Source organism: Lissotriton vulgaris, chromosome 7, assembly GCF_964263255.1.
Source record: "Lissotriton vulgaris chromosome 7, aLisVul1.2, whole genome shotgun sequence".
In the NCBI taxonomy this organism is placed as follows: domain Eukaryota; kingdom Metazoa; phylum Chordata; class Amphibia; order Caudata; family Salamandridae; genus Lissotriton; species Lissotriton vulgaris.
In genome coordinates, this window is record NC_141695.1 from 1,478,323,722 (window position 1) to 1,478,347,292 (window position 23,571).

The window sequence follows — 23,571 nt, forward strand, 5'->3', positions numbered from 1 at the left end:
GGGCCAGATTCTCAGAATCTGGCCTTTTGCGAGCCGATTTCGGCTTGATGAATCAGGCTGCTACTCCTTTAGAAATAACCCTTGCTCACCCTCTAGGTAGTGTGGCGCGAGCAGACAAGGCTAATCTTCAGGGCGATAGTTAGTTAAGCATTTATGATCACATACAGGAAACCCACTGACCCATCACAAACGGACACCAGTCGTAGGATTGTATCAAAAATATGTAGACTTTATGTAAAAATATATGCAGAATTATCACAAGACCATATAACGTTTAGCGAACGAAGGCCACCAGATTTAAATAGGCAATTGTTCTTAAGTGTTCTTGGTTAGCAAGGTACGATGACAGGGAAAACAAACGTTGCGGACCCTGGATCCGATGCGAACTCGGGATAGAGTTCCAATGTACCTTGCGATGAGGGTCCGAGGCGTTTCAGACGCGGCTACTGGTGAGGGCGGACCCTGGACGAGGCCAACGGTTCTTCAAAGGATCTATCCGGCTCGGAGCCCCCTCGAGGTGCGAGGTGGGACGGTGTGGAGGGTTGTGGCAATCCAGGATCTAATGCAGCTCACGGGGCGAGGCGCCGTTCAGGCCTGAGGGGCGTGCTACTTCTTAGCACACCAGTTTGTACCTGTGGATCTGTGTGGGGCGTCGCGTTCTCGGGCAGACGGGTGCAGCACCGGGCCTCCGGTACCACAGTACGGAAGGCCTTCTTGAGGTGCGGCACGGCCTTGGTATGCAGGAGGGCAAAGCGAGATAGTCGGGTACGTTATGACGTACGGACCGTCCGAGGCTACCAGATGCGCTCCGTGCAGATTCCGGCGAGAGAAGATGAGAGGCGCACAGCGTGCTCCGTAGCAGGCGAGGTGACAGGACAGCAGGCGGCCCGGCACTGAAGCGGAGAGCGACTCAAGCTTGAGCGGGGCTCTCTGCGGCGGGGCGACCAGGCTCCGAGCTGTCACGACCTTGGAGGGCGAAGGCACCAGAGTCACAACTCTGGCGAGGAAATAAGAACTAAAGGCCCAACAGCAAACGGGCACAGGCAGAATAGAACCCAATGGTCCTGGGTTCCGTTCAGGGGGCAAGCTCGTGATCAAGCCCTTGGAGATAGTTTCAGGCACAAGTCTTCAAAGCCCTATCTGGTTTTTTCTTCTCCGTCCTCAGCAAGGCACCACTGCAGGATTCCTTCTCCTCAGCTTCTCTTGGTCCTTCTAGTAGGGCAGAGGTTCGTCGTGGTCAAAACTGGATCGAATTTCTTAGGAGCAGGGCTCCTACCTTTATACTCGGTTTTCTTTTGTCTTGGCAGGCCAGGGGGCCTGAGCCGGGTTCAACCCGGTTTTGGAGTACTCTGTTGACAGGACGCTGCCGTCTTCTTTCAGGGTGCAGGGCAGGGACATCAGACACTCCGCAGGAGGTGGAGCCAGCTTTGTGGTGGTGGAGCACAACCCTACTCAAAGTCAAGGACTACTCCGCCCACCCATCCTGGTGTAAGCATTCTATTCACCACCTGGTAACCCTGACTGTCCCCGGGAATTCCCCAGCCCTGTCACTCACACACACCCAGACAGCAGATACACATCCTGGCAGAGGCGGGCTGAAATAGTCAGGCGAGCAAATGCTAACTTTCTAAAAGTAGCAGTTGCAAACACAGGATATTAAAATAAACCTTGATAAAGGAAGTATTTTATTATTCTGAGTTTAGGCATACCAAACTCGACATGCCACCGTGTTCCCTGAGCCGGCCGGGACTATAGCGTGTAATAGTTCCAGCCGCTCACCTTGGCCTAAGAGAACAGGCAGCCCTTCAATAGTGAAGAACGAAAAAGGGCGGTAATTCACTACTAGGACGTGCCACACACATCAGGTCTTGTCCTACCTTACGCTTACAATGCACCCGGCCCTTGGGCCTACCATAGGGGTGACTGATATGAAGGTTAGGGAAGGTTTAGGGACTGGCAAGTGTGGGCACTTGCACAGTCAGTGTGACAGTACCAGCTTGTACGCAGGGTCTGCAATGGCGGACCCGAGACATCTTTTACGAGGCCGCTTTGGTGGGTAGCACTGCAGGCCCACTAGCGGCATTTGTATCTACAAGCCCCGGCACTCCTGGTGCACATTACTGGGGACTGACAGTAAACCAAATAAGCCAATCATGGAAATCAATTACGGATACACTTTATATAGGGAGCACTTGCACTGCGGCATGGGTTGGCTGTGGCACAGTGCCCTGAGCATCGAAAACCAGCAAAAACATCTGAGGCACATCAGCAAAAAAGTGGAAGGGAGACTCACGCCAAGGTGCCAGGTCTAACAATATCAGTTGTGACTTTTACTGGTGATGGGCATTTGTCTTATGCTTAAACATTTATATTACATGTGATGGGACATATTAGTTTGACTCCACACAGTGCTTGCGTTTTACTGGTGTTGGGCATCTGCATTAATCTCAAACCTTTCTAGCATTTACAGTTTACTTCAGCATTCTTCAGCATCACATGTGTTGGGGTATATTGGATATAACCTCAAGTACTGCTTACGTTTACTGGTCTTGGGCCTTAGATCCCAAACCATAATACAGTTAAATTGTATGGGGTGCATGTCTTGCACCCTGGTTCGCCCACTACGATCCCAGGTGCTGGGGCATTTACATTGCTCCACCTATTCATAGGGCATATGTGTTGCACCCGTTGGGGTACATGTAACCCGCCCACTTGCTGAAGGATAGAGTGTGTGAGATTTCTCTCTGCATTTCTTTTCTTTATATGGCTGCTCTCATGATGATGAGTGTCTCCATCTTATTTGAAGTGTTTGTTATTGTCTCCTTAACGGAGGGAGGTGTGTGGTATCCTGCTCTCATTGCTATGTATTTCCTCCTTTGTATTCTTTGTCCTACAGCTCAGCCGGTGTGTGTGTGTGTGTGATGTCATGGAATGCTGCTAACGGTGGGGCTACTACCTTATAACTTACATTTCCTGTAACCTATGACTTCTACTTGAAACTGAGTAATAAACCTTCATTTTGTTTCATCATCTACGCTGGCTATCTTACATCTACAGCTTGCTTGTGAAAAGAAGGTAGGAGTTCCTGAAAATCAATATACAACACAATTTTATGCTTTAAATATATTTTTTTATTTCATGTGTTTTTCCATTATATTATATACTTTTTTTTCAGTCAAGGACAACATTACAGTCTAACAATCGAAAAAAATCTCATGTTACATACACACAGGCACACTACATAACATTTTTTCGAGGCATATTGTGTCTGTCACACCAATCTATCCATTGCAAGTTTAACCGTGTCTCACAAGTAGTGTTCCTCCCATTCCAGCAGACATTGCTTTAACACTCTACAACACTCAAGAACATTTTAGACATCTCTTTGTTTTAAGTCAAGGTAAAAAAAACATATCACCACTGAGCAGATTTTCAGTTCTACAGTGTGTAGGTGAAGTCAGAAAGATTTCTGTAGGCTTCCGAACCCTTAGCATTGCTATTATAAGATGTATGGCCACCGAAGGCTTAGTTTCAAAGGCCCCAAAGTCACCACTCAGTGAAGATAATAAATAAATACTGAACTTGGTTTTGCTTTATTGTTCTGAATATTTTACACCATACTTCAAATAGTGATATCGTACACGCTCACACACACTTACAAGTAGCACATTTTCTTTCCCTCCTAGGCAGGTGGTAGCAGTCACTCAAATAGGATAGGGACATTTGATGACATTGTAAGCAAAAGGGATCTAGTGAAGGGTAGGTGCTAGCCTCAGAGGTGGCCTCGATAGAGAACAGTAGAGTACCTCTGAAAGACCTGTAGCACTAGGGCACAAACTGATTTTGCCCCACTCTTATCGGCCTGTCAGGGTAAAATAGCCCGATTCTCCAGCTGAGCTCATTGTGAGGTATGAAGCTGCAGTTCCAAACAAAAAAGTCTGCCTGTCCAAAGTGTGCCATTTGCACTGTCTGGGCAGAGGCTTTTTTCTTGCATTAGTTAAGGTTTGGAATTAATCTCCCCTGCGTTTATAAAACCTTTTCTCCTTGTATCAAGGTGAGGGTATTTAATAAGGAAAAGGGCCAATTAGAGTAATTATTGACCAGTCACACTTGAATGCTATCTCAATTAGCACCCTTCTATGCCAATGTCTCATCCTACAAGAGAACAATCAAACTGACTTTCCAAGTCTACTTCAGACTTGCACTGGTTCTTGCCTAGTGTCTGATTGGAAACTCCTCAGCCCTGAAAACCATTGACAAGAGGGTGTACTACAATATGGAAACCATGATCCCTACATGTGCAGAAATGGTTTTCACCTCCGATTGAAACTAGAAATCAAATGGACACTGCCCTATGTTTGTTTCCTCCCTAAGCACACTACTTTCACGTCTCTCGCACTAACAGGACGACTAAGTCTAGCAAATATGCTTATTCATCAAGGTACCAATTTTCTTTTCTATGGGTATGGGCAACACAACGGAACACATGCCAAATAAACCTGTTTTATTTCTATACCATCATGTTGAAAAGAAGTCATATGGTTGGTTAGTCTTGTGTGACCATACATAAAAATGCCTTGTGATTTGTTTCCCTTTCTGTTGTTAAAAGTATATTTCTTCAGAAGGCTGTGCTGTACAGTATTTTGCTGACCGACTCAGTTACTTCAGGTCATGGAGCTCATTTCAGATCCTTTAACATGCTCCACGGCATACACCCGCCTGCGAGAGATGAATTGCCTCATCCCAACACCTGATTTCTACCTTAGTCAACTGAATGAAAATTGTGGTGGAAACCCAAAGTAGACATAGCAAATGCGGGCAAGAGAGAAGTTGCTAAGTGTAAAAGCACCATACCAGAGTCCTTTCGCACTTGACTAATCTGACAAATAAGTCCTCCCTTCTTCACACTATCTGGAAACACACAAAGTGACTAATAACACGATACTTGATACTGCTTAATTTTTAACTGGGGTAACCTCCAAATAAAAAATGTGTATTTAAATTCCTAATGAACAGCAGAAAGCCACTAAGAAATGGAATCCACCCTTTAGGGAACTGCAGCTTCAGAGTAAAACTCACAAGTGGGGGCAAAGGTTTGTGCCCCATTACCATGCATTCCTTGCACACTTGCACAGACAGATGTCTTAACACAGGTTTTGGCAAAGTGCTGGTGTCATTCGTACAACCAGTGGTCGTCTTTCATAAACTGGCAGTAGTTAATGTTGCAGCTTTTCAAATGGAACAGAAATTTACCCCATTCCATCCCTTCCCCCAAACGCTCATTCAGATTTTGCATAGGACTTCCCCAAGTGTTTCTTAACATATTCAAGTTCCTCAGATGTTACAAGATTCACAAAGCAAGCAGTGAAAGGCACATACACAGTGAATACAGTATGAAAAGGTATTTTGTACGTAGCTGGGACTAGCTAAAACAGGTTTAGATTAGGGTTGGGACAGTCGACCCACTGAATAGGAATAGTAGCCTGTTTTCCAGATATCTGCAATGAAAATGTATAATATTTTGTTACTGGCATCCCTATAGGGCACTTCTGCCATTTCTGCAGTACGTTAGGAGACTGTGTCTTTTATGGAATCCGGGATTACCTCCTCATATCGATTCCTCATTGTAACCCATACCAAATGAGGCCCTGCCTCCGCCCACTTTTAAGCGTTATACTGTAAATTTAATTGATAGCCCCATGAGTCGATTCTACTTCAGATGAAGCCAAGCATAGCACCGACCGTCTTCTTTGCTGTGCAGGTCCTGCAAGACACCAGCTCTATCTCGGGGGCAAACTTGCAAAATGATCTGTTGTTGATGAGTTTGGATAGCATGGGATATGTTTGTTTGTAATACATTTTACTGGTCATTCTTAAAACAGACTCTGTTTTTCTATGCTGTGGGTCGACGTGCCCAGCCATAGCCTTGATTTCAAACCTTCTTAGTTTCAAAAGAAATATATTGCTTTCATGCTACAACCTTCAGCTGAGGCATCAGTTAGAGTTTGGTTGTGATGGTGCGAGGCATTAGAAATTTGAACCCAAAGGAAGCAAAACCTCGAATTGAATGAAATAATTGCATTTCTGTGTTTTGATTATTCAGGAATGGGTAAAGGCAGCACTGCAGTGCTCCACTTGGCAAGCAGGTCAGCAAGTACAGCTCTGTGGCACCCTAAGGTATCAATCTAAAACAGGATTTATCTTTGCACTTCAAGAATACTAACTGTTGATAATGCAGGGCAGGCCTAAGAAAATTGAGCTCTTAAAGTAGAGTACTGTTCAAGGTAGGGGGACAGTAGTAGACACTCTCTGCAGGGTACAATGCTACGTCAACTGTGTGTACATCTGATCATTGCCCCTTTTCAGCTCGTTTCAGCTATTATTTTCAGCTCAAAAATGTTTTCTTTACATTTGGTCACACAGTTCCCTTTTGCCAATGCAGATATCTGTCATACACTGTCAGATCTCATACCTAGGGATTGTCCAACATTGACTACTAAGTGTTGAGGCCAGCATGGTAAGCATCAGCTGATTTGTCTTGACTGTGTTCTGCATGAGTCACTAGCTGGAGATGAATCTCATACACTGAAGTGATTACAAGAGTAGTTGCTAGGTAGGAGTGGGATTCCCCGCCCTCCCCGTCCTCAGTAAACATGCCACAGGGAAACACGGAGATGGGGAAGTCATCAGCCATCCCTCTTGGCAGACAGCAAACTTCTGGCAAGTGGATTGTAGGTCTATCACAGAGTCCTAGAAGCTCTGTGAAAGAACTGCATCCTTGATCTGGTATTTGATGGATCCAGGTCTGGTACAATATTCAGTAGGACGAAGGGGTAACCGAAAGACTCTACAGTCAAGGTCAAGAATTTGGCCAAATCTAAGCGAAGCTTGAAAGACTGGGTACTAAGGGATATGGGTAAGTGCAGGAAGAACCCCTTTTGAGATGTGTTGGTTGTCTTTTACACAGACCTAAATATGATTGAATATATTTTTAATTATCATGCTCTGCACATGCAGAAACTGGTCACAGAGAAGGAATTTAACGAAAATGTCAGAAGTATACTAATATGTTACATGAATAGTCATGTCATTTCCCAGACAGGACAGAGAGCCTCCCCCAGTTGACCCCGCCATGTCCTTCCCATCCAGAGTACGTCATAGAACCAAACCAAGCTCAAACTGGGTGGCGTACTAATACCCAGTGCTGACCACACTGGTGTTGCGGGACAACCAAGATATCTTACATTTTAGACATACAATCTGTTTTTCACTGTTTTTGAAGATTCAATGTACTGAGGAACCCTGAATAATTACTATTTGAAATGTAACATTCTTTTCGTAAGAGCCAACTGCTCACTCGTGTCAGTGTACTCAGAGGACTGGGTCTAGTGAACACAAGATGAGACAATCCTAGCGTTATTAACGATGTCTCAGGAAAACTAAGACTTCTCTGGAAACAGGAGGGGACTGGAATTATAAATATTATCATTCAAGCTGCACAACTTCATCACCCATGTTTCATCACATCCCACATCACATGCTAAGAACATTATGACATGACTTCCTGTGTTTCCCATTTTCTCTTGTGGAGCAAGGAAGTCTCACAGTTGTGTTTCCTTGAAAGGCAGTAGTAACATGTAAACAGTGGCAAGCTATTTCTGGTCATGCTATAAAAAATATCGAGCACACAAAATGTTTACAAGGTCACACTTGTAATTTAGGATATGCACTCTAGTATCCTAAGCGTCATACAGAGTCTCAGAATACCAGGCAATCCTGATATGTGCACCCTATCCTACAATACAGAAACACTTTACGTCCCTGAGTCCATGCGGTTGTTTCTCCTATCAGGTGGGGTCGTGAGATAATCCCAAACTAATAACTATAGCGAAAGATGCCATCAAAATATTCCTAAAGACTTTGTCTTTCAGTTTTTTGACACTGTTCGTCACAAACACATCACACACCAAATTACGTCGTTAAAACAGAATGCAAACTCACATCCACTCTTAAAATATTTACACATTTTTGTTGTTTGAGCACCTTTGCTTGGGTGTGATTTTAGAGTTTTAGGGTCGGGTGCAACCTGGGTTGTGGTTGTACTGTTCTGGCAAAAATTGTGCTAGGACGTCTGCTGCTGTTATCTGCTCATTTTATGTCAGACAGGTTGCACTGTCCCTCCTTACGGGTATACTGTTTGATTAAATTTTTTCTTGAACTTAGGGTTGTAAAGATTAATCAGAGCCTAGGACAATATAGAGTACTCGGAGATCAGTAGAACATTAGTCAATTCCCCATGTTTTGAGCACTAATGGGGAGTGCTCAAAACATGGGGAATAGACTAATGTTCTACTGATCTCCGAGTCCCTTTTGTAAGGAGCTTAGGTGTGTAAAGGAATTGTTTGAGTGAAAATCACAAGTAAGTATTCAATAAACCCTTTGGGGTTACCAGGGTGTCTAAATTCGAAGTGTATCTCTCCTTGGAGTCTGTGGTTTGGAGGCTTCCGTCAACCAATTCAAAAGCACACATTCAGGTTTAGCAGTACAAACACCAACACTGAAGTCCTGAAATAAGCGTGAAACAGAACCTATATTTTCCTGATTGGCGACATGAGTCTAACCATAGGACTGCTTAGGCAATAGCAGAGGTCAGGTTCCTGCAATGCAAGAAAAATCCACAAAACGGGTGTTCTTTGGCATGATCTAACTGGCCATGGGGTAGATACTGCTCCACAAATAAATATGTCTACAAAAGAATCTGCATAGACATCACAATCTATCCGACACAGAAAAATACAGCGTGAATTAATCAATTCAACTATTCAATAATAACTTTTTACTAGAAGGGCCAGGTTATGCTCTTTCTATTCCAATCGGTTTCTGGGTCGGATACAGAGAAATCTATTCTTATCCGATTTCCTGTTAAGAGCAACTCTGACCGACCAGTCCATCGCCTCCACTGCCCTTCCAAAATGATTGCAGAGAGATGCTTCCAAAGCTTGCTGTCTCCGTCAGTACTGCAAACAATCTTGCTTCTGCATGCCTCATCGTTGGAGACCGGTGCAACCTAAAGCGCCTTTAGATTGCACCACAGGGGGCAGAAAAATGCTTCAGATCTTCTGGTAACTTTCACGTGCAAAACGGGTTTAGTTAAGGGAGTCGAGCAACCATACTCCACAGGTTTTCACCAGGAGTACTGCGAGATTGAATTTCAATTTAATGAAAACTATAATCAAGGCTGAGACAATGTGATGGTAACTCATGCTAAAGTCTCTGAAACCCATTAGTCGCCTTGTCCTGCGTGGACCTAATGGCAAGGAAAGGACTCTTCATCTGGTAACCCCCAGTGAAACCACATTTTTGTATTTTTGAATCGTGCCCAAGGTTCATAATGGCAAACATTTATTTTGCTGCAATTGGTTGGGCCCTACAATTCTTAGGACGTTTAAGAGCCCCCCTTTGTCAAATATTTTGGGCACCTGGTCATTACTTGACCAGAAAATGCCCTAACCCGCTAGGCATTATTGCAAAAAAAGTTATGCATCTCAGGACAAATAACAACCACACATGAAGAGGGCAGGCTGGAACGATGAGATTTCCGAAGAATATCCTACCTCCTCATTCATGTGTGCAGTGTTACAAAGGCCTGTGTCACCAGGACACCTCTAGCCTCAAGAAACCATGTTGTTAGTTTAAGGTTTGTCAAACGGAACGGTAATCTGATCAGCTTCGCGTTCAAGGTCTGAATTCAAAATTAAAACGAGGTCACTCTGACAAGGGCTGCATCTTCAGGTCTTTGGTGGAGCCCCACCTCAGTTTGAAGGGAGGAAACGGTCCTTTTGTGGGAGACAGTGAAATGGATGATTACCCACATAACAACCACTTTTAAAATACACACCCATTTCTAGATTCACTTCTTGTAGTGACGGCAGTGCTTAGTGCCAGCCTCCAAGATCGTTATCTCTACCTCGACAGGACAGACAGAGGTGGTGCTATGCTTGGTATCTACTGAACTATTACCACGAACAGGCCTGGCAATCTTTTAAACTTACAGAAATGTGTGATAACAGTTAATGGCCTACTAAACCTCACTAGCAAATCCCTGCCACCAAGGGTGACGCAATCAGAATACCAGAAGAGGATGGACATATTTTGCCCGGTAACATGGGCGGGCAGGTGTTAATGAAAGTCAATGACAATCAGGGCTGATCCACCCATAGTACTACAAAATGATTAACCAATTTTATACAGCAATATTTAGAACTCAATAATAATGGGTACTCATAAGCATGGCTGTGTTTGGGGAACATTCCGCTCCACACATTTATTCAAATCCAGTAGGATCTGGTTGTCGTTTGATGAATCCATGCTACCCAGTAACCAGTAGACAACCTTTAAAGATGGCAGAACTGTCTCACCTATCACATTTACGTACACTAAACAACAACCAGATCATCTGGAAGTTTGTTGAGTTTGCAATGTTGTGCCTTGAGAAAAAGACTTATAGGAAGTTTGTCTCAGAGGGACTATCGGCTGAGGGAGCCACAAATGTGTGTTGGGTTCGTAATATCATGGTTCTTGATGGTCGCTTGGCTCATCTCACCTGTCACCCCTCCTTTCTGTAACACCTCAAACTCTGTAAGGCCTCTGCTTACTTCTCAAATGGTATTGCTTGCATGCCTCTGCTTTTCAGGTTTGTTCTGAATTACATGTGATGCTCCGGGGCCATACGTTTGAGTGCTGCAAGACCAACAAGAGCATTGTCCACTCCGAAAATATCAAAGACCGTTTAGTAATCTACAAGACACACAAAATGTGGGACCTATCATGGATTATTAGCAGTAGAAGAAAGATCCCTATGTTTTTGAATGTTTTGTTTCAAGAATGTTGAAGGGGATGTCTTTGGAGATGGGCAATAGGCTACAGAGAGTGTGAACATTTACTGCTAACTTCTAATGCAGGCCAGAGCTTTCCAGGGTAAGTGCAAGTGCCGCGCAATTTCCTGTCTGTAACACCTCCTTGTGCACATTGTGTTTTGAATTCTCTTCCTTTTCAGCCATCTCTGGTTCCCACCTTTCCTCCAACATCGTTCCACCTTCTACACGTTCGTCTCCCACCATCTCCCACATACATATGCCTTCTGCTGTATCAGCACTCCTCCTTCAAAGCACGTTGGGACGTTTTAATGGTCCCCTATCACTGCACTTAAGTCAAAAGCTGAGGAAAATAACTTCCTGGGACAATTAAAGCTCAGCAATATCAAACTAAAAATACTGCCCAATTAAACAACACAGATGGATTGGGTTGCAAGAGTGAAAACTGTGGAGTTGATGAGGAGACGGATTTCAGTCTTCAAGTGGGATGGATGCAGCAGAAGAAATGAAGGAAAGAAACAAAGATTGCCATGAAGAGTCAGAAGAGAGACTATCCTCAGCCTGAAGGACCCTGTGAGAACCGAGTGTGAAAAACGACCCCAGAGCAGCTATAGCTACCTATTCCCAATTATTGTAATTGAATGGTGTCAGTCTGGGGCCGTAGGTCAAGATAATTATATCATATCTGGCAAAGGGCCAACACGTAACTCGATCCTACGGGCCACCTGTACTTGTGGGATAGGACAGGTCATTTATTTTAGACCAACTAGGCTCCGTGTGCTCTTTCAGTCACTTCCAGCAACACCTGTATGATGATACACACTCCCATCATGCACTCTTCCTTGCAGGTAGTCACCCTCGCTACTGAATGAGGGCATCGGTCAGTATTACTGAATATTCATTTTGGGTAGCTTTGAAATGCTAGGCAAGTGCTTGTTACTTCTTGGTCAGCCAGCCTCCACTCACAACCCTTTCCCTCACATTACTGCTTTCCGACATTTAACCCGTACGTCACGTAAATTATTTTTGGCAATAAATATACTTTATTACATATAAATAAATAAAAACAGCTGAGGTTGATTAATCTCTAGAAAATAAATTAAATGAACCAAGCTGATAATGTTGGTGTGGGAGGTCACAACAGAGGCAAGAGCGCGTACGTGTGCCTGTGGCGGTGGTAGGGTACTCGGGCCGGGTTTTGGCTTGACTGCCAAGTGACAGGCGCTCTTTGTTACTTGTCAGCGACGTCTCCACGGGATTTCTTCAACTCGGAAATTAACGTGGTACTCTCACTGTACGAGTGGGTAGTGAGTGTGGGGTGTATGCCCTCTATGGGACTTCTGAAAAGAATTACGCCATTAGCCTGTTCTTGCTGCAGCAGTACTACCCACTTCAGAAAGGAGCCCCCCTCCCAACCAAATGTGAAACAGGCACCCCATTGATTTTTCTACAGTTACCTCTTGAACTCCAGATGTGAAGCAAGTGTGCATCTAGAAGGCCCTACTTATCCTGCCTACTGACTGCTGGATACTACGCAGGGCTTAGCTTTCTCCTTCGGTAGGGAGGGTGACCGCTATTTGTAGACTACTAAGGGCTGGCCTCGGAGGAGGGCATAACAACTAATCAGGAGTTTGACTGAAGACTGCTTGTAGTTATTCCTTGAACCACATCAAACAAGCATTTGCAATGCAATAGGTCTCGCATTTATGAGAGTTTGAGCTATTGGCATTGTAAATGACAATGCCTTTTATTAATATGTTGTGTTTAAAACAAATAAATTAGCGGCATTGTCATTTACAATGCCAATAGCTTAAACTTTCGCAAATGCGAGACCTATTGCATTGCAAATGCGTGCTATAAAAATAAAAAAAGGGTTAGGAGAGAGCGTGTCCTCCCTACCACAACAGGCAGGACAAAGCTACTTGAGAAAATAGTGCTTGGAGACTGTAATTAAAGCCTACTGAGCAACAACACACGCAACAGGGGGTGTCATTATGAGAGGTTACAAAATTAGACAAGGCGGTACTAAGGAGGGACTACTAAGCCTATTGATCAATGAACAGCCACAGTTTAAAGTGGGCAATGACACAAACCAATGAAAAATGTGGCGGAGCTTAAAGTCCCTACCTCAATACAGAATGCCTCACAGAGCAGCGCATGAGCTGCCCCAGCTCGACCTAAAAAGGAACAACTAGTTCAGGCCCTGAAGCCAAGAAAGCCAGGGGGGATACCAGACACTAAAAATAGGGAAAGTCGGTCAGAGGTATCCCAGGGTGCTACATCTGGTGTGAACAGTCCTGGATTCTGGTAATCGTATTCAGCATTTATAGTGTGGGTAAGAAATATTCTAACTATAAAAATACAAAATAACATCTGGGTGGACAGCTCATACTGGGAATCACTGTGCCCTTTCAACAGTTCCAGTGAGTACTGCTGCTTCCCTGGAAGCCTCCCTATCTGCAGCCAGATGTTTCCACCCTCCAACTATGTATGGATGGATATCTACTGCTCATATAATACACCAAGATAAACCTCCCACCACTACATAACTGAAGATTTATATAAAGCAAGTGATCTGCCTATGCTAGAAGACACTCTCAAATTTTGTCAAGACACCAGTTTAGGGCATAAAATGGGCAGCATGAACTAGCCACCTCATTCTACAAGTCTTTCAACAGGACAGGTGTTGGCTATCCATATGCCTGAAAGAAACTGGGTAAAAGCAAAGACCCACACCTTGTTTGTCTGACTGTAGAATGACCAGATGGAATATCCTATTTTGAGTTCAGGGTTGGACAGGACTTATGGTCCTACCTGTTGGATAGCTTAATTTGTTAATGGACCTGTTGGAAACTCTGTGTGTGACCTGTTGACCAAAGGTCAGAATCTCATTAGGCCTGACTCAACATTTCATCCTTCTGAGGTTGATAAAATGAGAACTGGTAGTGAATAATAATTCGGTTATAAACTTCGTATATAAATCAGACATCTTGGAAGGGATTATTCATTAAAAGATTCACCACTATTATTAGTATTTAAAGAGTCACTCTGGGGGGATCTCTGATCTAAATAAGTGTTTCTTCACCAGAGACCGAACCTCTCTGTAGTGTTACCGTGGCATCACAGATGTACTTCCCATGATGTTCCATAACGCAGTTCCGAGTAGCAAACTGCTCTCACTTTCGATGCTAGTTTATATGGAAGATAACCAATGAGGTGTTGTTTTGTGAGCAGATCTTGCCACAAAGTCGGCCATCTCGCCATACTGCTCAGCATGCCACACTACAAGCCACCTCTGGTGATCAAATCCACCCGAATGGATCATGGGGCTTGAAATTAGAACAACAGTTAACAGAATGGACGGGAAGGTGGATTTTAAGAACCAGTAGTAGACTGAGATGGTGAACACACTACATTCCGCACTGCAGCTGGGGCGTAACCTGTTTTGGAGTTCCGAACAAAGCACATCATACAGCAGGTTGCGAGTTCAGTTTCTACATTTACCAATGAACTCCGACTGCAAACCTGAGCCAGGGTGTTACAAACAAAAGTGAAAAGTTAGAAAGAGTTAAAACAGGGAGGCATAGTGTTGATGGGCCGCCATCTGAGACCAGAAAAGCACCATTTTCTGCGGCCCAGCACAGCTGTTTTTTACAAATACATCAAAACAAAAAAGGGGTGTTCTCAGAGAGGGAAATGACTAGTGGGAGGGGAAAAGACTAAAGAACCACTACCCCAAAGAGGGGCGGGTAGTGGTGCTCCAAATGCGGTTAATGCCCCTTTTGTAAACTCCCTAAAGCAGGGCTAGTAGTTGTAGACGCGCTGGCTGGGCTGGTAGACAAAGTTGCTGAAGTGCTTAGCCCGCCGCGGATGCACTTCCCTGGTGAGATTCTGTCGCTGCATGGCCTTGCGTGACAGCTTGTGTCGTTCCACTCGTTCCTTCGCCCTCTGGATCCGACAGACCTGGCTCACCTTCTCAAGGATGGCAGCTTTGGTGGCTATAGATGTGGGGTGGTGGGTAGCACGGCGCTCCACCCTGCTCCTGGAGGCAGGCCTGGAAAAATCACAAAGCAAAACAAGACAACTAGTTAGTTAAGGCTATAATATAAGGAGGCTAAGAGAATAAGACTTGGACCGTGACTTCGGGGGTGAATATGTACTATGCATGCAGCGTCGTCAGACTGTGCTTCGGTTAGCAGATGAGGAGGGCAATACTTAAATTGTACAGGTGGGAAACACTGGCACTTATTTAAGGGGATATGATCTAGATTATTGTGGTCCCTCAAACTGCAGGCAGCCTTATTTAAAATTCTGAAGACTGCCTGTCTCTCTGAGCCCAGGCATTCATGAAACTCATCACGCCTTCATGCTGCTCCAACTAGATTCATAGGCCAGCCTACTGTGCTGTCTGCTGCACTCATAGCCATGTCAAACTATTTGTTTTGAGATTAACTATCTACCAACGAGGCACCAGGGAGTCTTCATGCAAACAAGCATTGGCAAAGCCAATAGGTCTCGCCTGTGTGATCTATTGGGGTTGCCAAAAGTTTTTTTAGCCACGATGCCCAGTATCCGCAATGCTGTGCAGCCATTAAAGTTTAAAAGAAAAACACACACAAAAGCCTTTGCCGCTGCACCTGTGTCATTTTGTAGGCGTGCACACCACACATGCCTGTGCCTGCATAATGACACGTGTGCGTCCACCCCACCCCTTTTAGTTGCAGATCTGATTTGGATTGGTATCTAAAAAGAAAATAAACAGTGGAAACGTTTTTTTTAAGTCAGCGTGGAGAGGGGAAACAACACAGGGGTGGTGGAGTACTCAGCAAAGCAACATGGAGGAGGGTGAGAGTGAACAGCAAAGCAACGCAGGGAGGTAGGGAGAGTGGAATAAACACAGAAAGGGTGGGGGCCCAACAGCAAAACAACTGGTGGGGGGGGCGGGCTAGAAGGGACAAGAAAGCAACAAGGGAATTTGGGGAAATAAACACTGAAGGCATGAATGGCAGGTAGCAATGGGGAGAAGCACACGGGTGAGTGCAAGATGGAAGACCGCAGGGAGAACTAGTCAGGCAAATGAGAGCAACATGGAATGCAGGGAGAGAGATGTACACAAGGGAGATGGCACAAATAAATGCGCTCTAGTAGAGTGCTTCACATACACAAAATAGTGCTTGCTAAAGTAAGCAGTGGAAGCAGCGATGAAAGTCAATCAAAGAGACTGTAAAGAGGCGATGTACCATGGTAGGGACAAACACAAGATTGACAAGCTGGCACAAGAATAAGAAGCAGGCAAGTGAGAGTGACAAGGCAATCCAACCAATGGTAAGCAATGGGTGGACTCCAAGCCCCGCTGTGTTCTTGGTAAGACACAATAAGCCTTGCAACAGACAGTGCATGCGCTGTCTAGCAGGCTCGACCTAAAAAGGAGGTGTCTTCACCACCTTCCTTTGAATACCTGCTTGACGTGGACTATGGCTGCCTGCCCCCAAATGCTGCACAGCTCTGTATTATACCAGTTTCTTTAAAACACAAAAGCAGCACAAAAACATCCAGTCACCCTCAGATCAGTGGTAGCCAGGAAGACAAGCGCCACAGAAGCTGAAGTGATCTCTACCGTTGTAGGGGGAGACTGTGACAATGCATGTTGTGTACAGTGTACAGACAACCCCGAACAGGCACATGCTTTATTTCACTGAGCCGCCTTTTTATTCATTATCACACTGCAAGCATCTTCAAATAATGGAGTTGACGATGTGCAATGTACAAAATTCCACGTGTTGGGTTTAAAAAAACAGAATGCTACTCCATGTATAATTAGTCTAGTCCACATATGCAGTACAGAGACAGCTGACTTACCTCCTAGTTCACTAATGGCATTAAGCCTCTGCATGTTAAACAAATATGTTTTTTTCATTTTAAAGAGATTTTTTTTTCAAATGTGTTAGTTGCATGATTTCTATGGCAACTGTTTCCAGGGTGTGGCTTGTGCGCTGGCTCTTCGAGTCAATCTAAACCCTTGGCTCGCCTCTGGCTCTCCCAGTGCATTTGTTGGGGTGCCCACTCCGAGGCTCCGCAGTCTGCTCAGTAGTCACTGCACATTGCTCACCACCCAGTACACACTGCTTATAAGTCATTGTGCAACACATTCTGCTTGCTGAGCCTCATGCATCACTCATTGATCAGTGTACATTACTTTGAAAGCACCCACTGGAGCAGCATGCTCAATGTACATTATAAGTTGCGTAGTGTAAACTCACACCACCACATGCTCAGTGATCACTGTGCACTGTTTACGGCATATTACTAACTTCTCACTTTGCACCCTAACTACTTTCTGTGCATTGTTCATTGGGCACTTTAAGATGCTTATTGTACACCACTAATTACTGCACACCAATACAGAAGAATAGAACCAATTGCCACACCCCACAGCAGGCGGAATGGGGTACTCTGCCAAGTCCCTTATGTGAAGTGCTACTTATAAGGTCTGAGGGGGCACAACCCTCAGAAATCTGCATTAGATCTTGTGTCCCCTCTGTAGGTCTCTAGGTACTGCATTCTATCGTCTGCAGGAATAACCAGTTGCGCCATCCCAGCAGCTGCCTACAAATCCCAGTACTCTTTGGCACTCCGGCAATCCTGCTCCACCGGTGGCACTAAGCCTGCCTGGCAGGCCATGCTGCATCTGCCATTCCTGCTGTGTAGTATGCCCCCTAGTGCCTGCACCAGTTGCTTTCCTGCACCTGAACCTTCAACCTAGCCATGGAAGCGTCAATGTTGCAAGCAAAGAGTGTCTAGCCCAGGAGTGGCCAAATCACACAGTGTAGCTCTGCTCTACCCATACGATGCATCTCTGTTCTGCCCACCTGAGGTGTCTCTGCTCTGTCCCCAACCGATCTCTGTCCTATCTGTATTCTACGTCTCAGACCACACTGGTGTGACCCCCACCTTCTGCATGAACTGTCTTGTCCCCGCATCTGCCAATGTCAGTCATTTGTCTGAAGGCGAGAAAACCATCTATTCTACAGCTAGACTACCACTGCCGGTCCCATAGGAGGAACATCACGAGGCGACAGGGAAATCCTGGATATAACTGGGCTGGCTTGTACATGGTCAATCAATGTGTTCCCTTCCAGCACTCACTGTGACAGAAGAGCGCAGTGAGTGCTCTCACAGCAGAGTAGAGTGAGTGACACCACAGCAAAGCGACTGCTGACACACCCTAGTTGTCAGAGTAAAAACGGTGGCAGCATATGATGATACACCACTTTTTTTTGTTAGTTTAAAATAAAACAAATTAAGTGCTGGCTACCACAACGTTTAAAGTAATCCTCACCAGTGGTGATAGCAGATGTCCGCCTCCTAAAAAAAAGTTTTGGGCACTGGCATTCTTTATTTATTTGCTTGCACTTATTAAGCACTGGTACAGAAACATTAGCGCTGTCGTGAATGAGCTGCTTTCCTTTAACAGGAGTTCTGCTGCTTGGGAGCATTCATAGCTTCATATGCTTGCATATCCCGCCACCAAGTGGCCAGAAACTGAATTGTTACTATAAAGAAAATTGATAATATCCTGTGGATCTTTTACTGGGTACCATTCGCCCCTAATTGATAGACACAAATCCCGAAAATCCCTTCAAGTATCGCCGGTTATTTACTACGATTCAGGAAATATTGTGGTACTTACGTAAGAAAATGAAGGCTAGCTACACTGAAAATGCCTGTCCTTTGCTTTCATAATGCAATCACCTAACTGCACTTTGTCAGAGAAAATGAAGGCTAGCTACACTGAAAATGCCTGTCCTTTGCTTTCATAATGCAATCTCCTAACTGCACTTTGTCAGAGAAGTATGCATTTTTAGGTGTATGCAGGTACTATAATATGTTTTTGATATTTCCGAGTCTATTTTTCTTACGGTTTGTATGGGTGTAAATTAACCTTCATAACATCGACCCATTTATTTAGATTACCACTATATTTTACAGGTACGTTATTCTACCATTATATTATTATCCTTCATATCATTCCTTTCTCTTACATTAAGGGGCCGATTCCGATTTGGTAAAATCGAGTCCGAATCGCTGTACGGGGTGTTTTTTCCATACAATTCGTACGCAGAACAGTACCCGTACGTACAATGTAGTACGAAGTGTACTCAATGCAGTTCTCTGTACGAATCGTACAAAAGACCGTACGATTCAAGAAACCGTACGGATCGCACTCGGAACACGCAGTACGCGATGTTCGTATGGATCGAGGCAGCTTTTTACAAACCAGCAAGTACGATTCGTCAGTACGACACTCCATACGACTCTTTCTCTACGGGACTTTAAAACATCCGTAAAAGCACATTTCCACTCTAACACGTGTGGAACGGACTCCCCGGGGTACGCAAGTGCACCCCATGATCACAGGGTACTGTGCAAACTGGTACGGTGCGTCGAGGTACGGTACAATCGGGGTACGGTACATCGGGGTACGTCACATCGGGGTACGGTACATGGGTGTACGTAGTGTAGGTGTACGGTGTGTAGGTGTACGGTGCGTAGGGGTGCAGAGCATAGGGGTACGGTGTGTACCCCCATGATCGCAGGGGTACGGTGCATATGTGTATGTGTGGTTCTCCGTACGAATTGCTCATTTGCCGCTTTCTGCACGAATCGCGTACTCGATGCCCGGTCCGGATCGTATTTGGCGGGCTGTACGGCATGTTTACAAATCGTACGGTTCACACCCCGAGTCCGTATCGTACGGAGCTTCGCTTGTTTTTTCGTACGGTTCGTAAACATTCAGACGTATTGTTTGGAAACGGATCGTACTACGCAATTCGGACGGCTTTGTATGATTCGTACGGAAACGGCTACAAATACGAATCGTAGGACGGTTTTCTTACCAGAATCGAAATTGACCCCTAAGGTAGCTTTTACTTCATAATCTTTCATCTTATTTATAATACTTTTAATATCGCACCCTTATCATTATTTTCTTAAGTAACCTATTATTATATATTTATAAAACATATCCCTGTAAGTTTATATGCCCTCTACTTTAAATTATAGGAAATTTGTTATTACATATTTTACTTTACAATTTGTTAAATACCCTTGCTCTCCTATTTCTGTATGAATATATTTATTGGCCCAGTTCTAGTATCATAACTACATATTAACCTACATTTAACTGACCCTCTCCTGCTATGGTGATATTGGGGTATCCTATGTAGTGGCAAAGTTGATATAGTACTGGCAATATTACTGCATATCGTACTAGTTATGCAATATAAGTCTGAAATACCCCTATGACTTCCAGAGTGCAACGTCCGTTATGGGCAGGGCGAGTAAGCAGCAAATAGCATGTGCTAAATACAATAGAGCCACCGAATAATCCCCTCGGGACTGGGTATAATCAATCACAAAATCATATTGTCCCTAGAGGAAACATTTCACAACAATTGTTATTTAAATTGACGTCACAATAGTGATCATTAATATGTTCATACAGGGAGTTCCTTCAAAAATACCAAAGTTTATATAAAGGGTTATTTTATTCAACACAGCTTTTCGGTGTAAATTATAGCCTGGCAACGGACATACTACTGGAATTCTCTAGTCAATTATCCGTAGTATACAAAACACCTTTTGCTCAGAATACATATGGAAAATCAAAACACCATATTAGTAGAAATTAAACAAAACATTTCATACAATTTGCGTACTGTACAATCAACATATAAGCAAAACGGTGTTAAGCGTCGACGTTTCGGTCCCCCGTTGGTCTAAAAGATCCTCGGGACCATCGTCAGGACGGTATTGTTGCACATCTAAATCTAATACAATAAAAATATGTACTTATCATTCCTGTATTTACAAGAGGAATCGTCTGCTCAACACATAAAGCAACAATAGTGATCCACACCCATAGTGTCAGCCCAAACACTAAAAGACTAAAAAACATGCCACCACACACATATGTGCAACGTCTGTGTGATACTAAAACCTAAATCACCAACACTGAACTGATAAGCCAGAAGGTGCAAGACAAACTCACTTCTCAAAGTACTTCCAAAGAAAGTCACAAGGGAGACTTCTCCTCTATGGATAAACACAAAATAGAGAAGTCTCCCTTGTGACTTTTTTTGGAAGTACTTTGAGAAGTGAGTTTGTCTTGCACCTTCTGGCTTCTTAGTTCAGTGTTGGTGATTTAGGGCTGGACTGTTCCCATGAGGCACAGGGTCAAGACTGATTTGCATATGGCCATGTCTGAACTGGGGTGGTGTGGTGAGCAAAATAACGATGTATTAAACCCAGATCTGTGACTGGGGTGAATGTTTTGCCATTGTGCAACATTCCGTCCATCAATTGTTGTTTTTGCATTTGTCACCCCAAATGGGACGGGTATGCTCAGACGTGAGTCCCGTGCTCTCCATGCCACTGGAATCAAGCTACCCTGGCTGATGACGGCTGATAGCTAGAAACCAGTCCTAGGATGCTTGATTCTGGTCCAAGGAAGACATGGCTTGGCAGTTCGGGCTGGACTGTTCCCATGAGGCACAGGGTCAAGACTGATATGCATATGGCCATGTCTGAACTGGGGTGGTGTGGTGAACAAAATAACGATGGATTAAACCCAGATCTGTGACTGGGGGTGAATGTTTTGCCATTGTGCAACATTCCGTCCATCAGTTGTTGTTTTTGCACCAATACAAGAATGACACAAGTTGAAAAGCCCTCCTTGAAAATGATCTATGAATCTATCAAGCAACTGCAAGAGAAGACTCAAATGGATGGGAAGAAGAATCGAATGGCAACAAAGAAACTTCAGGGTGCCACTAGAAAAATGGCTAAAGCCTGTACGGATATAAACTCGAGACTGACACTGTTGGAAGAGCGAACCAGTACTCTAGAGGATGGCTTGACTAGAACTCAGGCACAGACTGAATCACAGGCAGCCCAGTTTTCAGACCTTCAATGGAAGAGAAGATTTCGAGAACAAGCAAAGGCGGAATAACATGGTTACTTGGCATAGAAGAAGGAATAGATGGAAACAATATATGGGCCTATGTACTGAAGCTAATGAAGGGCGCCTTCCTGGAACTCCAGCACTGGAACTGGGAGGTAGTGTTACAGCAGGTTAATCGCTTCCCTTTGATTTAATAGAGACCAATGTAGCCTAGTAGAGAAGGTAATGCAACGCCGAGGGTAATATTAATCTACTTCTGGAATTTGCTGCTTCGGGAGGAAGTGTATGCAAAGGCCCGCCAGAATGCCAGATGGACTTTAAAAAATCAGTCCTTCTTTGCAAAACCACATTTTTGCCATGTTACATTAGAATGGCGATGGAAGTTAAGACAATTGATTCAGCCTTGTCAAGCCTTAGGGGCACAAGCTTTTTTGACCCCCAGCTCGATTTAAGATTATACACAAGAACACTACAAGAGTCTTCACTTCAGAAATCCAAGCTCAAGAGTATATTGAAAAACTAAAATCTTAATGGCAAGGACCGATTTTCATTGCTTTGTCCAGATAGGTTGAAGTAACTAAGAAGACGTTTTTTTACTCATCTTTTTCTTTGTTCTTCTTTTTGGGGGCTTTCTTTTTTTCTCTGTTTCAAATGGTGGCTGATGTGGAAGGAACTTTGTGATGCATTATATTGTTGGTAGAGTCTAACCAGGGATAGCACTTTTAGGGGTTAAAATAGCATCTAAGCGGGGGGAAAACAAAGGCGGAAGTTTGCGGGCTGGCAGGAAGGGGGTGATTCTCAGACTCCATTACAGAGACCATTGGTCTGCTTGTCTCACCATGTAGGTGGAGGGTGGGGGGAAGGGGTGGGCCTCGAGGGCAGGGAGGGGCAGGAGGTGGCAGGGGGAAATTCACCAGGGGGGTCAGGCTGGGGTAAAAAAATTAAGAGCACCATTGGGTAATGAAATCAGGGAGAGGTGTCAAAAAAAATAAAAAGTAGTAATGTGGGAACAGGATGGCAATATATACTTTATATGTGGGTAGCAAAGATAAATATTTGTGGGTTGAATAATGCTGTAAAACAATAGATAGTTAAGGAACAACTTAAGATGTTGCATGCAGATATAATTTGTTTGCAGGAAACACACATAGAGGGGACACGGAAATACATCCTAGAGCAGCTGGGATTTCAACTGATTGCATATACTAAGGACCAGAACGCGAGGGATGGCGATATTGGCACAGAAGGGGAGGATTGTGTTTAAAGCTTGTTCAACTGATAAACTAGGTCGATGGGCAATTGTTGAAGGCCAAGTGCAGGGATTTAATTTTACATTATGCTCAATATATGGGTCGACAGGGGATGATCCCGAAGTATATGAGTACCTTAATTCTGAATTGACCAAGTGGCCTCTACCAATCATTGTTTGTGGCGATCTTAATATAAATGGCATGGGTGGCTATGGAAGGGGAACCCCCGTAATTATAATGGTCAGATAAAAAAGTACATACGGCCCCCATTCAAATGATCGAACATAATGGGCTTATTGATGCCTGGGAGCAACTTAAACCACAGGATGGGGGTAGTACATATTATTCGGAACCGTACAGGGCTGTAGCACGAGTAGATTACTTCCTGGTCTCATCCTGTATGATTCAGAAATCTCCCCGGGCCATGTCTGTCCACAGTCCCTTGGTTCTGGAGGTTCAAAACATTGTGTGTGTGTGTGGGGGG

The 23,571-nt window shown here is 44.3% G+C and overlaps 1 protein-coding gene across 3 annotated transcripts in view; it reads right to left on the bottom strand.

The window, feature by feature from the left end:
- Window positions 1–3,108: 3,108 nt before the first annotated feature.
- Window positions 3,109–23,571, bottom strand: part of TP53INP2 (tumor protein p53 inducible nuclear protein 2) — an 89,758-nt gene continuing 69,295 nt past the window's right edge. For all 3 annotated transcript variants that reach the window (XM_086932285.1, XM_086932284.1, XM_086932283.1), the window contains exon 4: window positions 3,109–14,928. In XM_086932285.1, coding sequence (XP_086788411.1) covers window positions 14,679–14,928 — 250 coding nt within the window. In that variant the 3' untranslated portion in view covers window positions 3,109–14,678. The remainder of the gene's footprint in view (window positions 14,929–23,571) is intronic.